Below are 14117 nucleotides of genomic sequence, written 5' to 3'. Positions count from 1 at the left end.
ATTGATTAAATAGATACAAATTCTCTCATCGAAGCGCAACCTNGAGACTCGAAATTGAACTTGGGTACATCCTGTTTCCATTGATCATCCTTGGGATGGAACTCTTTGGCCTGAATGCCAAGTGTCACGTCTGCAGGAAACCTCGCACGTTTTTCAGCGGCAGGGACTGGGAGACTAGTTAGGATCGAGGGAAAGATGAACGGAGCAAAGTACAGAGAGATCCTTGATGAAAACCTGCTCCTTCAGAACCTCCAACTGGGGTGAAGGTGCACCTGGACAACGACGCTAAGCATACAGCCCAAGCAATGCAGGAGTGGCTTCCTGGACAAGTCTCTGAATGTACTTGAGTGGCCCAGCCAGAGCCCATGCTTGAACCCGATCGAACATCTCTGTAGAGACCTGAAAATAGCCGTGCAGCGACGCTCCCCATCCAACCTGACAGAGCTTAAGAGGATCTGCAGAGAAGAATGGGAGAAACTCCCCAAATGCAGGTGTCCCAAGCTTGTAGTGTCATATACAAGAAGACTTGAGGCTGTAATCGCTGCCAAAGGTGCTCCAACAAGGTACTGAGTAAAGCATCTAAAATACTTACAGTATGTAAATGAGATTTGTTTTTTATTTTTAATAGATTTGCAAAAATTTCAATACACCTGTTTTTGCTTTGTCATTGTGGGTAAATTGGGGGGGGGGGGGGGGGGGGGGGGGGGTTTAATCCGTTTTAGAATAAGGCTGTAACGTAGTTACAAGTTAAGGGGTCTGAATACTTTCTGAAGTAGTGTACTATTAGGGGTATAGTGCCATTTGTGACACTTACAGGGTGTGGGAAATAGCTCAGTATTTCAGGGTAGGAATGTGCTTACTTAACTCACTTCTTCTTAAGCACTATAAGCACCACCGTGCACCATTATTTCCCTGTGATGAAGCGAAACTAGCTTGTGAGGTGGGTGTGCGCGCGCATGCATGCCTACTTGTCTGTTCTGAAAGTAGTTTTTTGCAGCAGAGTCACCAAATGTAATTTGTTCTCTGGCAGTCTCAGAACAAAGGCGGACAGATCCTGCTCTGCTCTCCTCTCGCTGGTCCATATGATCTAATTGTTTGTAGTTACGCACCCGATAAAGACCTGCCAACACAGTCGCACAAGCCTCAGATAGCTCGGCAATAGATCCTTATGGTGTTTGGACCTGACTGAGTGTACAGCCCTGTTCTGCTCGTCTATGTTCTGTTCATCTATGTTCTGTTTGGACTGAGCTGGACATACACACACTGAGCTGGATGTTTAGTGAGCCGAGCTTTCTCATCTCTCTCTCTGGCTGTCTCGCTCTCTCTCTCTGGCTGTCTCGCTCTCTCTCTGGCTGTCTCGCTCTCTCTCTGGCTGTCTCGCTCTCTCTCTCTTTATGACGCATTGGCGTCAACATGGGCCAGCATCCCTGCGGAACACTTTCAAGATCTTGTATTGTCCGTGCTCGACTAATTGAGGCTGTTCTGAGGGCAAAAGGGGGGACGCAACTCAATATTAGGAAGGCGTTCCTAATGTTTGCTGTACTCAACGCATGTCCGTCTGTCTCGCTCTCTGTGGAGCTGTGTTACTTTGAGCCAGCCATATATGGAAAAGAATGAAGTCCATGAATAAAGTATCATCTCTATAGAGCCATCCTCTCATCATCATCTGTACCATCATCTCATCTTCTGCTCCTCTCTGTTCTCCGTCTGTCTCTTACAGCTGCTGGAGTCTCCAGAGGTGAAGGAGGACGCGGTCCTCTGTTACTCTATGGAGGTATGTACTTTGACTTTAACCCTACTACCGGATGTCACTACGGTCCTTCATCTTCACTGATGCCTTCTACAGCTGCACACAGTCATTTATGAATAATGAATTGTTGTGGTATGTGTGATGGATTTTGTTTTGAATGCACATGTAAGTCAAGCCATAGTAGGAGAGTGTGTGTGTGGTGAGTCCGTTTTCGCTCTCTGGATGTATTGAAGGAGTCTTCTGTCTCATCATGAATTATAGAGTGACTGCGAGGTAGTGTAGAGGCTAAGAACGGAGTCTGAAACTCCCCGAGTCCCAGCCTGTAGACTGGAGCTGGGCTGGAGAAAGGAGGGCTAGCTAAGAGCTCTGTCCAAGGGGGGGAAAGAGAGAGTGATAGGGCAGGCAAGGTGGGGCGGCAGGTAGCCAAGTGTTTAGAGCATTGGGCCAGTAACCGAAAGGTCGCTAGATCGAATCACCGAGCTGACAAGGTTAAAAAAAATATGTCGATCTGCCCCTGAACAAGGCAGTTAACCCACTGTTCCCCGGTAGGCCGGCATTCTAAATAAGAATTTGTTCTAAACTGACTTGCTTAGTTAAATAAAGGTAGCTTTAAAAAGACTGCCATAGCTCTAGTGGAACTAGTCAGTAACTGCTATAATTTTCACCTTGAATTGTATGGGAAATTGGGAATAACAGACAGACAGACAGGCCAAGGTTCTTATAATGGGACTCCATCCTTCTGAGATCGACATCTGTTAATGAGCATGCCACATCTCAGACAGACACCCCCACTCTTTAGTCAGCCAGCCACGACCCGTCTCTCAGACTAGCCTTCTTAATATTCAGGCAGCTAGACATAACCCCCGACTACAACGCTAAGTCACCTCTCCTCTTTTCCTCTCCCTCTCCTCCTCCCTCCTATCCTCCTTCTCCAGCTGCAGTCCACTGGTCGTCTCCTGGAGGAGCAGCTTCCAGGGATGATGACAGAGCTCCTGGCCGCCGCCAGGGACAAGATGCTGTGTCCAGCCGAGTCCCAGCTAACTCGCTCCTTGCTCATGGAGGTCATCGAGCTGCACGCCAACCACTGGACCCCTCTAGAGGACCTCACCACACAGTACTACAACAGGACCATCCAGAAGCTCACCACCGCCTAGCCCCCCAGACCCAGGACCTGTCCCACAGGTCAGACACATGGAGGCCTGAGCTGGTTTGATGGCTGAGATGCATGGGGTTGGACTAGACATGGGACCGTACAGAGTCGCAGAACATAATTGGTTGGCCCCATACTAGACTGCAAATGCGTTTAGGTATAAGGAGATGGGACTGACGACACATACAGACAGACCTGAAATCCATGCAAAAACAAGACCAACACTACACCACGCACACAGACAGAAGAGACTGGCCACTGGCCATGCAGCCTGCATACATTCGACTGTGGGGGCGTGCCTGGTCACTGAGATGGGTGGAGGACAAAGAGACGGCATGATGTGGGGGGGGGGGTTGGAACAGCAGCCGCCTGTCCTTGGTGAACAGTCTCTCCTCAGAGGTTAAAAAGAGAAAAAGCAGGGGGGTCCAGGGAGATCTCTTTCTCTTTTGTGTTCATGTGCCAACCACCCTTCCTCCTTTCTCCGTCTTTCTCCTTTATCTATCTCCCCTCCTCCTCCTCTCTGTTCCAGGCCCTTCCACCCCAGGGCCTATGTGGCTGACTGGGGGAGATGAGAGAGGAGGCAGGCAAGCCTCCGTCTGGGTTGTCCCCTCCCCAGACCTCCCTCCACTGGGCCAGGTCAAATGGGCAGACTGCAGGGCTAGGTTCCAGTAAGGCCTGCCTTTGTCCCCCCCCCCCACTCCCCAGAGGCGCTTTGTGTGGCTGAGACACTGGCTGGCGCACTCTGGATTGCTGGCTGGGTAGCAGATGGCTTCTGGCGCCTCAGTGGGCTGGCTGCAGACACCCTCCCAGTCCCATCTACACTCCAGCCAAGGCCAACCCATCCTCCAACCCAGGCTAACCCTAACCCAGCCAGGCCGCTGACTGAAGGGGGCAGTGGGTTTGTCCTGGGGGCCAGTGGGGCTGCCGTGGGGGGCTAGGGATTAGGGATTGGGGACAGGGGGGCCTTTTTCTAGGGACCGCTGCTTTAGTGGGGCTTTTGTTGTCATTGTCATTTTCAGAGGGGTTTAATTTTCTCTGTCCACGCTTTTGTTACCTTTGTTATTAATTATATGATATTATTGTTACTATTATTGTTGTATTATTTCTTTTAAATCATGTACTGTAAATATGTATGATAATGGAATATTTTAGTGTAGATGTATTGCACAGGTTTGATTTGTTTTGCACCGTTTTAAGGTGATTACTTGTTTTAAAAGTCAAAAAGATAAAAGAAGAAAATACTTTTTGGCGGTGGTATGGATCAATACTAGCATTACAAAGACTCTATAGGTTTGAGGGGTTGGTTGACTAGAAAGGGGAAGGTTTAGCCAGAAGGAAGAATCAAAGAAATTATGGATTTGAAGAAGTCAGTCAGACTAGTGGCCTTGTGAACTATAACTACATTTCTAGAGTTGTGTCCTTGCTGTTTTTGAAAGACGAGGCCAAGAGAGGTGGAGAGTGCTTGCCGAGTGACCGAATTAAGTGAGGTGATTTTTTTTTTAAATTCCCTGCAACAACAACAACAAAAAACGAGCCCGATACAAATCGCTTCTTCAAATGTTCTCCTGTTCAAGCAGCCATTTTGCAGTGTTGGACATTTTGCCACTCTTTATCTGTGTGATGATGAAGTATTTGCTTTTGAGAGAGAGGAAAAAATCTGTTTCATTTTACAGATGATAAAAAAAGATGTGTATTTGACAATGTAGTTAGCTAGTATGTGATTCGCATTACTCTGGCTTCTGCAAATGTGCGTACAACAATATTGACATTATCAACATCATTATGTAATCCAATTAAATGTAATCGTATATACAGAATATACCCGTATTTAAGACAACGAAGCAAGCTCTAGGAGGGCATGGGACAAAGAGAGACAAAGGCTACGTCCCATTTATCAATCCAAAGTGTGCACTTGTTCACTTCCCTTTCCTGATTTGAAAGGAATGACTGGTATGATGATTAGCTATAGGGTTGTGGTTGTGTGGATAGGAAGTGGCCTTTCCATGTGTTCTTACTATGGCCTCAGCTCGCGTTGAAGGAACTGCTCTTTCTGGGGCAGTCAGTCCTAGTACTACTAGTGTTACTTGCTTCTGATTTCCTATTGAATTGAATCTCTGGGTTTTTTCTTTTTTTTTTTGCTTCAAGAATTCAAATCTTTTAAGGTAGGCACACATCCAAAACAATAGGGTATTTGAAAACAATTTGGAGATACGGATAATTGCCAAAATAAAGGAAACACCAACAATAGCGCTACCGTGAGCCAGAACAGCTTCGGTTTGGTTTGAGATCTGGTGACGGAGACGGCCACGGCGTCCGGTTTACATTGGTTTGACGAGCATGACGCATTCAGTGACCGGTCGTGTCCTGTGGATGGGGGCATTGTCGTCCTATGGGGGCATAGCCGTGGTAGCCCAAATAATGGCCTGCGCAGCATTTTTATACATGACCCTAAGCATGATGGGATGTTAATCAACTCAGGAACCACACCTGTGTGGAAAAACCTGCTTTCAATAAACATTATCTCATTTACTCAAGGGTTTCCATTATTTTGGCAATTACCTGTATATACAAACCCATCTGTCTAGGTATGCACCTGCCTATAAGGTGTATTTCATTTCAGTTTGATCAAATACAATGGGTTTTGATTTTCAGTGACTCAAATTGTGATTCCGATGATCACTAGCCTGGTAAGTGTGGTATAAGGTGAGATTGTATATAATGCTATTGGGCGATTCCATATGCAAAGGAGCGACTCGCCTCGTCTGTGACACTGGGCCTCCCGGCGCCCTCTGACCTTAGACCTTTAGGTCACATGACTCGCCCTGCTATTAAATGCGACGCACCCTCCATTTGCATCTCATTGACATTGGGAGGTATATGGTATAGCATCATCACGGCGTTGTAAACCCCAGCGAGGCGAGACTACCAGACAGATGGTGCACAGATAATGAGCTGTGGAAGTTGTGGGTCATCAATTTAATTTTTTATTAAGCAATTTTTTATAAAATTGACTAACTGAAGAGGTGTAAAAAATGTGGGTGTTGTACTATGGTTTTTCGCTGCCTGAAATATTAGGCGCCCGTATTGACGCAACCGCTAAACGTTCTCACTGTCTGGACAATTTTATTTCCCCATATCCTGAGAACGTCTCCCCCTTCACGCCACCGTTCAGCCGCTAAAGCCTCTTTATTCCGAGAGAAACCACCTCGTATGTCTGGGGGAGATGTCTTGTCTTGTGTTGCACTGCTTTGACTCGGAACACAATCTTCTTCAGAGTAAGTAAGGACGTAATACCTGAGAAGAGCTCTGTTTCCTCTCGATATATGCTCTGTCGCATGTCGCTATGCTCCCAATGAGCTCTCATTCTTCAGACACAGAATATTTGTAACAATATTTAACTAGGCAAGTTAAGAGCAAATTCTTATTTACAGCGACGGCCTGCTGGGGAACAGTGGGTTAACCGCCCTGTTCGGGTGCAGAACGACAGATTTTGACCTTGTCAGCTCGGGGATTCGATCCAGCAACTTTTCGGTTACTGGCCCAACGCTCTAAACACTAGGCTACATGCCGCCCCAGTACACACTTGGACTCTCCTATATGAATCATACTACATACTAATGTCATCTCTGTTAAAAGGTTTTGCGTACTTTAAAAATGGAGTATTACCTATAGCCATTATACTATATTCTGTGTGTCTGACTAGTTGTATGACTGGGTGTCCTTGGCCCATTGCGTTGCCTTTGTTAGGCCCTGACCCAAGCCCGTGGCTAGCCTGCGGCGTCTACCCCCAGGAGGGCTCACTGAGCCTGGGTTCACTCCCCCAGGGGCCTGGGTCTCTGAGCTCGCCCCTGGAACACAGGCAGGTTGTCCTTCAGCGTCCGTCCACATCAATCACTGTCTGGGGAGGTGAGGGAGGAGAGGAAAGGGTGGTGAGACGAGGGTAGTCTACTTCTGATATAGGGGAAGGGGAATCAAACATACTGGGAACGTTAAGGGGCATGTGAAATGTTACTGCTCGTGTCTCCTCCATTTTCGAATGATTTCTGGTAAATATGCATTAAAGATTTGTATAGCTATGTGTGCGAGTTGTGATTTATTGTGGACGTTTCCTCTCGGCTCTTATGGCGATGAGGAACAAAATGCACACATTGATAATTCATCTCACAACACGTTCAATATATGAAGGTGTCTTCATGTAAAAATTAGTATCTTTAGAATAGTGTTTATCTTTAATTTGAACAGGAAAGTCATATTGAGCAAAAGTATCTTGAACATGAGCCCTGCACATACAAAAACGAACATCAATAGGCAAGAATAGATAAATATACACATTAAGATACACAACGCAGAAAATTTAAAACGAACACATTCTTCATTATAAAAATCCTCTGTCAGCTGGCTGAATTGCCTTAGGGACACCAAAGCATCCACTTGAAATGTCTTTTGGAGATTATTCCAAACATAGGGCGCAAGGAAGTTAAAGGCTGATATACTCAAGGCGTGGTATCAGTATTCACTTTGTGTTCTCCTTTAACCATATATCACCCAATAAAAAATTCTAATTGGTGGTTCATCTTTTTAATAATGCACACCATTTGATACACACAACCCTGAATTACTACATGATTTGGTTAGATTCTCTTGGCTTTACATTAAATGATGATACTGTGAACAGACAGTCATACACCCCATCTGCAACCATGTTTCCGCCTCAGTCTGTGTGTCTTATGATGTGGATGTTGGGTGAATGACGAGCATGGCCCTGTGCTAATGGTGTCATCAGGCCGAGGGGAGATGGATAAACGTAGGATGGAGAGACTGCTCCCTCCATCCCTCCCTAGGCTGAATTAGAATCACGGCTAATTTTGCCGCGCGTCGGAGGATGAACGGAGATGACCGTGCAGGCTGGAGACTCATCCAGCTAGCTATGTCTTCCAGTGAATTAGATCGCATTACCGAATCACAGTATGAGTTCATGTTGTCTAAACTATCTGCAGCACAAAGAGATGTTTGGCCGGCCAGTCTGCACAAAAAGGAAGAGGAAAGCTCTCCCATGGACTGACTGACCAAGACAGGGGGGATGGGGGGGACTTTATGGTCCAGACATTCTATGACCTTTTCATGGAGGAGTTAGTGGGAGTCATCTTTGGTCGATGAATTAGCCTACATAGTATGACAACTATAAACTGGGCTGAAACATTAGTAAGAAAAAGACAGACAGCAAGTAACGTTTTAGCTACTTAGATGTATTGTTATCAGCAGTCGCAATGGATGCGTTCCGGCCACCATTCCAAGCCTTCGCCAGCAACATCAGTTGAACTGTAATATGAATGGTGATGTGTTTGGCATTGTTTCTGGGAAGAGGATGGGGCTGTGTTGTCAGGACTGATGGATGAGCTGGGTGTGAGCTAGCTGGCTGAGTAACTGCCTGGGTCTATTGTGTAGGGCAGACAAAGGGAGGCTGTGACTCAGCTGTCCTTGATAACAAGGCACAAAGAGAGAGAGAGAGAGACACACAACCCCCATGAACACACAAACTCTCAGCTGAGTAGTCCCAATCCCCCTGATGATGCCATTCAGATGTCCCCACTCCTATACCTCTGCCACTGATGGGCAGGGGAAGATACAGTACCTGTAATCACTGATTATGTGTGAGCTTTTGAATGCGTGTGTGCTCATGCCACCTGCATTCACAGCTCATTTCTGACCCTTATATATATATGTGTGTGTGAAAATGAATCGCATGCATTTGTGCATGTGGGCGTGCTATGTGTGTGTGTGTGTGTGTGAGATAATTCGCTCCAGTGAGCCAGACGTGTACTGCAGGGGTGGTCTTCCTAAAGGGGAGCGGAAGAGAAAGGTGAAAGGACGTGTGAGGAAAACTGGAGCAGAGAAAGAGAGAAGAAAAGTCCCTCTGATGCAGGTGTGTTACTGCTGTGATAGAGGAACCAATAGCTAGAGGCTAGATAAGGATTTTAGCTGGCTGGTTAGGCTTTGCAGTGTAAAGACTCAGACCTCATATTGAACGTGGGAATGTGAGAATAGATTTTGCAATCGGACTTTTCTTTCTGTAGTTTTTAAAGGCCCAGTGTAGACATGAACATGATTTACCTGTGTTTTATGTATACAGTGCCTTCAGAAAGTATTCATAACCTTTGACTTATTCCACATTTTGTTGTTACAGCCTGAATTCACAATAGATGAAATAGATTGTTTTCTCACCCATCTTCACACAATACCTCATAATGGCAAAGTGAAAACATGTTTTTAAAAGTTTTTGCAAATGTATTGAAAATGAAATACAGAAATATCTCATTTACATAAGTATTCACACCCATGAGTAAATACATGTTAGAATCACCTTTGGCTGTTATTACAGCTGGGAGACTTTCTGGGTAAGTCTCTAAGAGCTTTGCACACCTGGATTGTACAATATTTGCCCATTATTCTTTACAAAATTCTTCAAGCTCAGGCAAATTGGTTGTTGATCATTACTAGATAACAATTTTCAAGTCTTACCATAGATTTTCAAGCAGATCTAATTCAAAACTGTAACTGGGCCACTCAGGAACATTCACTGACCACATTTACATGCACACCAATATCACACACCAGTATCCCATTATTATTAGGGATACTCAAGTATTATATATAAACATCATATCCATTTACAATAACCTGAAATAAAATCTTGTATCCTGGTGTATGAGAAACCCAGATAAGACGCCTGGGATAATGTGGCATGTAAACACTTCTTATCCCGTTTACTGTTGTTTTTGCGATCTGCGCAGGTTCAGTTTCGCATATCATTGGTGTTGTGTAATGATGTTTTCATCTGATTGTCAAACAAATCACTTCAAAAAGTAGGCTTCCTGCACAGTTTGATCCACCAAAATATTTCCATAATAATTTAGCCTTCTGTAATGAATCTACTATAATTTCAATGAAGTTTCTGCTTATAATTACCGACATTTGGTAGGCCATTTGTTCGTCAACTACAGTTTGATACATGCAGCTTTTCTTCTTCCTCAACTTGTTTCCCCCAGAAGACTAAATAAAGTAGTGCTCACCAGAATGTCTTGCATTGATAGAATTAATGCATTAGTAATCTAGTTAAAACCGGTAAAGTTGTCTGTTTCGTGGAGGGACCGAGGAGAAAACGCAATAGCTCCAAAGCAGTGGAAAGATTGGTCTTTTGTGCAAAAAAAATCGAAACATCATCAGTTTCACCGGTTTTAAGGAAATTAAAAACGGAGGAAATGACAAAACATGTTTCTGATAAGACTTCAGTTTGGCTTGGGTGCATATTTTATGTGGTTGAAATACTATCTGCATAACAGTGTCAAAGATAACACAGTACATGCACATTCGCATTTTCTCAAGAGATGCTGAAAAAAGAAAGAAATATTTCTGTTCCCGAGATCAACATTTGTTGAATCATTTCACAGTATGAAATGCATAATTATGCAGGAGTTGCTTTGCCACATTTTTTGCAGTGTTACTTTAGTGTCTTGTTGCAAACAGGATGCATGTTTGGGAATATTTTTATTCTGTACAGGCTTCCTTCTTTTCACTTTGTACATTAGGTTCGTATTGTGGATTAACTACAGTGGTGTTGTCTCTTATCACAGCCATTCAACTCTGTAACTTTTTTAAAGTCACCTTTGGCCTTATGGTGAAATCCCTAAGTGGTTTCCTTCCTCTCCGGCAACTGAGTTAGGAAGAACGCCTGTGTCTTTGTAGTGACTGTGTGTATTGATACACCATCCAAAGTATAATTAATAACTTCAACATGTTCAAAGGGATATTCAATGCCTGTTTTTTTTTCTCTACCAAAAGGAGCCCTTGTTTGAGAGAAAATGGTATACATTTTTAATTCAGGCTGTAACACAACACAATGTGGAAAAAGTCAAGAGGTGTGAATACTTTCTGAAGGCACAGTACATGTATTTCCACACTATGAGGTTGGAAGAATACTGTGACATTGTGAAAATTATAGTAATGAACTTTTAGTGTAAGAACCATTTGAATAGACCACCTGAAATTTCAGCCTGTTTTGGTGGGATGGCGTTTTGGCCTGCCTGGTAACATCACCAGGAAGTAATTTAGTTAATAGACCAATAAGAAAGAGAGCTCCAACCCGGTCAGCCAATAAAAGCTAGTTTTCAGTTTTCCCCTCCCCACTCAGACCACTCTAAGACAGCCCTAGCTAAATTATTGCCTAGAAGTTATTTTTGTTTCTTTTGGACCATTTTAATGGAAAACAATCACAGTAAGGTATTTTAAGAATTTGTTCTTAATTGACTTGCCTTGTAAAATAAAGGTACATCTTTTTTATAATTTAAAAGATATTTAATTGATATGGTCATTTTCATAAATTCATACAATGTTTGGGAAGGACATATACTAAGGAATTTGTGAAAATTCTATAGCAATACAGAGTGGGAAAGCAGCTGTGTGTTTGGACAATTAATAGACACTGCAGTAAATACAACCTATTAAAAACATCTGCCTTGTCGAGGACTGGTGTCTACGCAGATATAGCCAATCAGAGCTAAAGTAGGCCTACAGTTGAAGTCGGAAGTTTACGTACACTTAGGTTGGAGTCATTAAAACTCGTTTTTCATCCACTCCACACATTTCTTGTTAACAAACTATAGTTTTGGCAAGTCGGTTAGGCTTGCTCTACTTTGTGCATGACACAAGTCATTTTTACAACAATTGTTTAGAGACAGATTATTTCACTTATAATTCACTGTATCACAATTCCAGTGGGTCAGAAGTTTACATACACTAGGTTGACTGTGCCTTTAAACAGCTTGGAAAATTCCAGAAAATTATGCCATGGCTTTAGAAGCTTCTGATAGGCTGATTGACATAATTTGAGTCAATTGGAGGGGTACCTGTGGATGTATTTCAAGGCCTACCTTCAAACACAGTGCCTCTGCTTGACATCATGGGAAAATCAAAAGAAATCAGCCAAGACCTCAGAAAGAAATTGTAGACCTCCACAAGTCTGGTACATCATTGGGAGCAATTTCCAAATGCCTGAATGTATCACATTCATCTGTACAAACAATAGTACGCAAGTATAAACACCATGGGACCACGCAGCTGTCATACCGCTCAGGAAGGAGACGCGTTCTGTCTCCTAGAGATGAACGTACTTTGGTGCGAAAAGTGCAAATCAATCCCAGAACAACAATGCTGGAAAAAACAGGTACAAAAGTATCAATATCCACAGTAAAACAAGTCCTATATCAACACAACCTGAAAGGCCGCTCAGCAAGTTAGAAGCCACTGCTCCAAAACCGCCATAAAAAAGCCAGACTATGGTTTGCAACTGCACATTGGGACACAGATCGTACTTTTTGGAGAAGTGTCCTCTGGTCTGACGAAACAAAAATAGAACTGTTTGGCCATAATGACCAACCATTGTTACGTTTGGAGGAAAAAGGGGGAGGCTTGCAAGCCGGAGAACATCATCCCAAACGTGAAGCACAGGGGTGGCAGCATCATGTTTTGGGGGTGCTTTGCTGCAGGAGGGACTGGTGCACGTAACAAAATAGATGGCATCATTAGGATGAAAAATTATGTGGATATATTGAAGCAACATCTCAAGACATCAGTCAGGAAGTTAAAGCTTGGTCGCAAATGGGTCTTCCAAATGGACAATGACCCCAAGCATACTTCCAAAGTTGTGGCAACATGACTTAAGGACCACAAAGTCAAAGCATTGGAGTGGCCATCACAAAGCCCTGACCTTAATCCTATAGAAAATGTGTGGACAGAACTGAAAAAGCGTGTGTGAGCATGGAGGCCTACAAACCTGACTCAGTTACACTGGCTCTGTCAGGAGGAATGGGACAAAAGTCACCCAACTTATTGTGGGAAGCTTGTGGAAGGCTACCCGAAACGTTTGACCCAAGTCAAACAATTTAAATCAATGCTACCAAATACTAATTGAGTAAACTTCTGACCCACTGGGACACACACACGTGATGAAAGAAATAAAAGCTGAAATAAATAATTATCTGTACTATTATTCTGACATTTCACATTCTTAAAATAAAGTGCATCCTAACTGACCTAAGACGGGGAATTTTTATTTGGATTAAATGTCAGGAATTGTGAAAAACTGAGTTTAAATGTGTTTTGCTAAGGCGTATGTAAACTTCCAACTTCAACTGTATTTGCAAATAAACTATTTGTCACACGGGCCTGGCATCATTCACTTTGAACTGGACTCTGTGTTCAGTAGCAGTAGCATCAGCGCAACTTTAGATCATTAGAACGCATTCTCCGAAAGTCACAAAATACACCTGAATGGATTTCTGCATGTACAGTGTATGTAAACACCACAGGAGTCCTTCTACATTTGGTAACTTCATAGTCCCATTGATCAAACAACCATGAAAAGGTCCCCCCCCCTCAATTGGCTGTGCACATCAACAACAACTAATGCTAGCCAGAGAGAGATTAGCTCAAATCTAACGAGGAAACACTATCTACAGTAGATATACACTCTCAAACTTTTTCAGCTAGTTGGCCATCGAAATCATGCTTATCCCAGCCCACATTTTGACAGCTGAATGGGAAAATGCCTCCCTGCCAAATATACAGAACAAAAAGATAAACGTAACATGCAACGATTTCAAAGATTTTACTAAGTTACAGTTCATATAAGCTAAATCAGTCAATTGAAATAAATTAATTAGGTCCTAATCTATGCATTTCACATGACTGGGCAAGGTTGCAGCCATGGGTGGGCCTGAGAGGGTCAATGCCCACCCACCAGGGAGCGAGGCTCAGCCAATCAGAATGAGTTTTTCCCCCACAAAAGGGCTTTATTACAGACATAAATACTCCTCAGCATCTGTGGAATTGTGTTTTGCGACAAAACGGCACATTTTAAAGTGGCCTTTCATTGTCCCCAGCACAAGGTGCACCTGTGTAATGATTATGCTGTTTAAGCAGCTTCTTGATATGCCACACCTGTCAGGTGGATGGATAATCTTGGCAAAGGAGAAATGGGATTTTTTATTTCAGCTCATGAAACATGGGACCAACACTTTACATGTTGCGTTTTTTGTATTTTTGTTCCGTGTATATTTATCATGCATTGAACTGTATCAATCTATTCTCAAATAGGTTCTATTTTTGAAACCTCTTATAAAATTGGGTTTGAAACATAAACTGGGAATTTTATAATATCAT

The 14117-nt window shown here is 43.4% G+C and overlaps 1 protein-coding gene across 5 annotated transcripts in view; it reads left to right on the top strand.

Annotated features, from left to right (window-relative positions):
- The window catches only part of LOC129818881 (CBP80/20-dependent translation initiation factor-like), a 125945-nt gene extending 118969 nt beyond the window's left edge, over nucleotides 1-6976 (top strand). For all 5 annotated transcript variants that reach the window (XM_055875187.1, XM_055875186.1, XM_055875182.1 and 2 more), the window contains 2 exons: nucleotides 1721-1774; nucleotides 2686-6976. In XM_055875187.1, the coding sequence (XP_055731162.1) occupies nucleotides 1721-1774; nucleotides 2686-2904 (273 nt within the window). In that variant the 3' untranslated portion in view covers nucleotides 2905-6976. The remainder of the gene's footprint in view (nucleotides 1-1720; nucleotides 1775-2685) is intronic.
- Nucleotides 6977-14117: the final 7141 nt, after the last annotated feature.

The sequence above is a fragment of the Salvelinus fontinalis genome, chromosome 21 (genome assembly GCF_029448725.1).
Source record: "Salvelinus fontinalis isolate EN_2023a chromosome 21, ASM2944872v1, whole genome shotgun sequence".
NCBI lineage: Eukaryota > Metazoa > Chordata > Actinopteri > Salmoniformes > Salmonidae > Salvelinus > Salvelinus fontinalis.
Note: the sequence above shows the minus strand (reverse complement) of the source record. Positions and strands in the feature narration are given on the sequence as shown.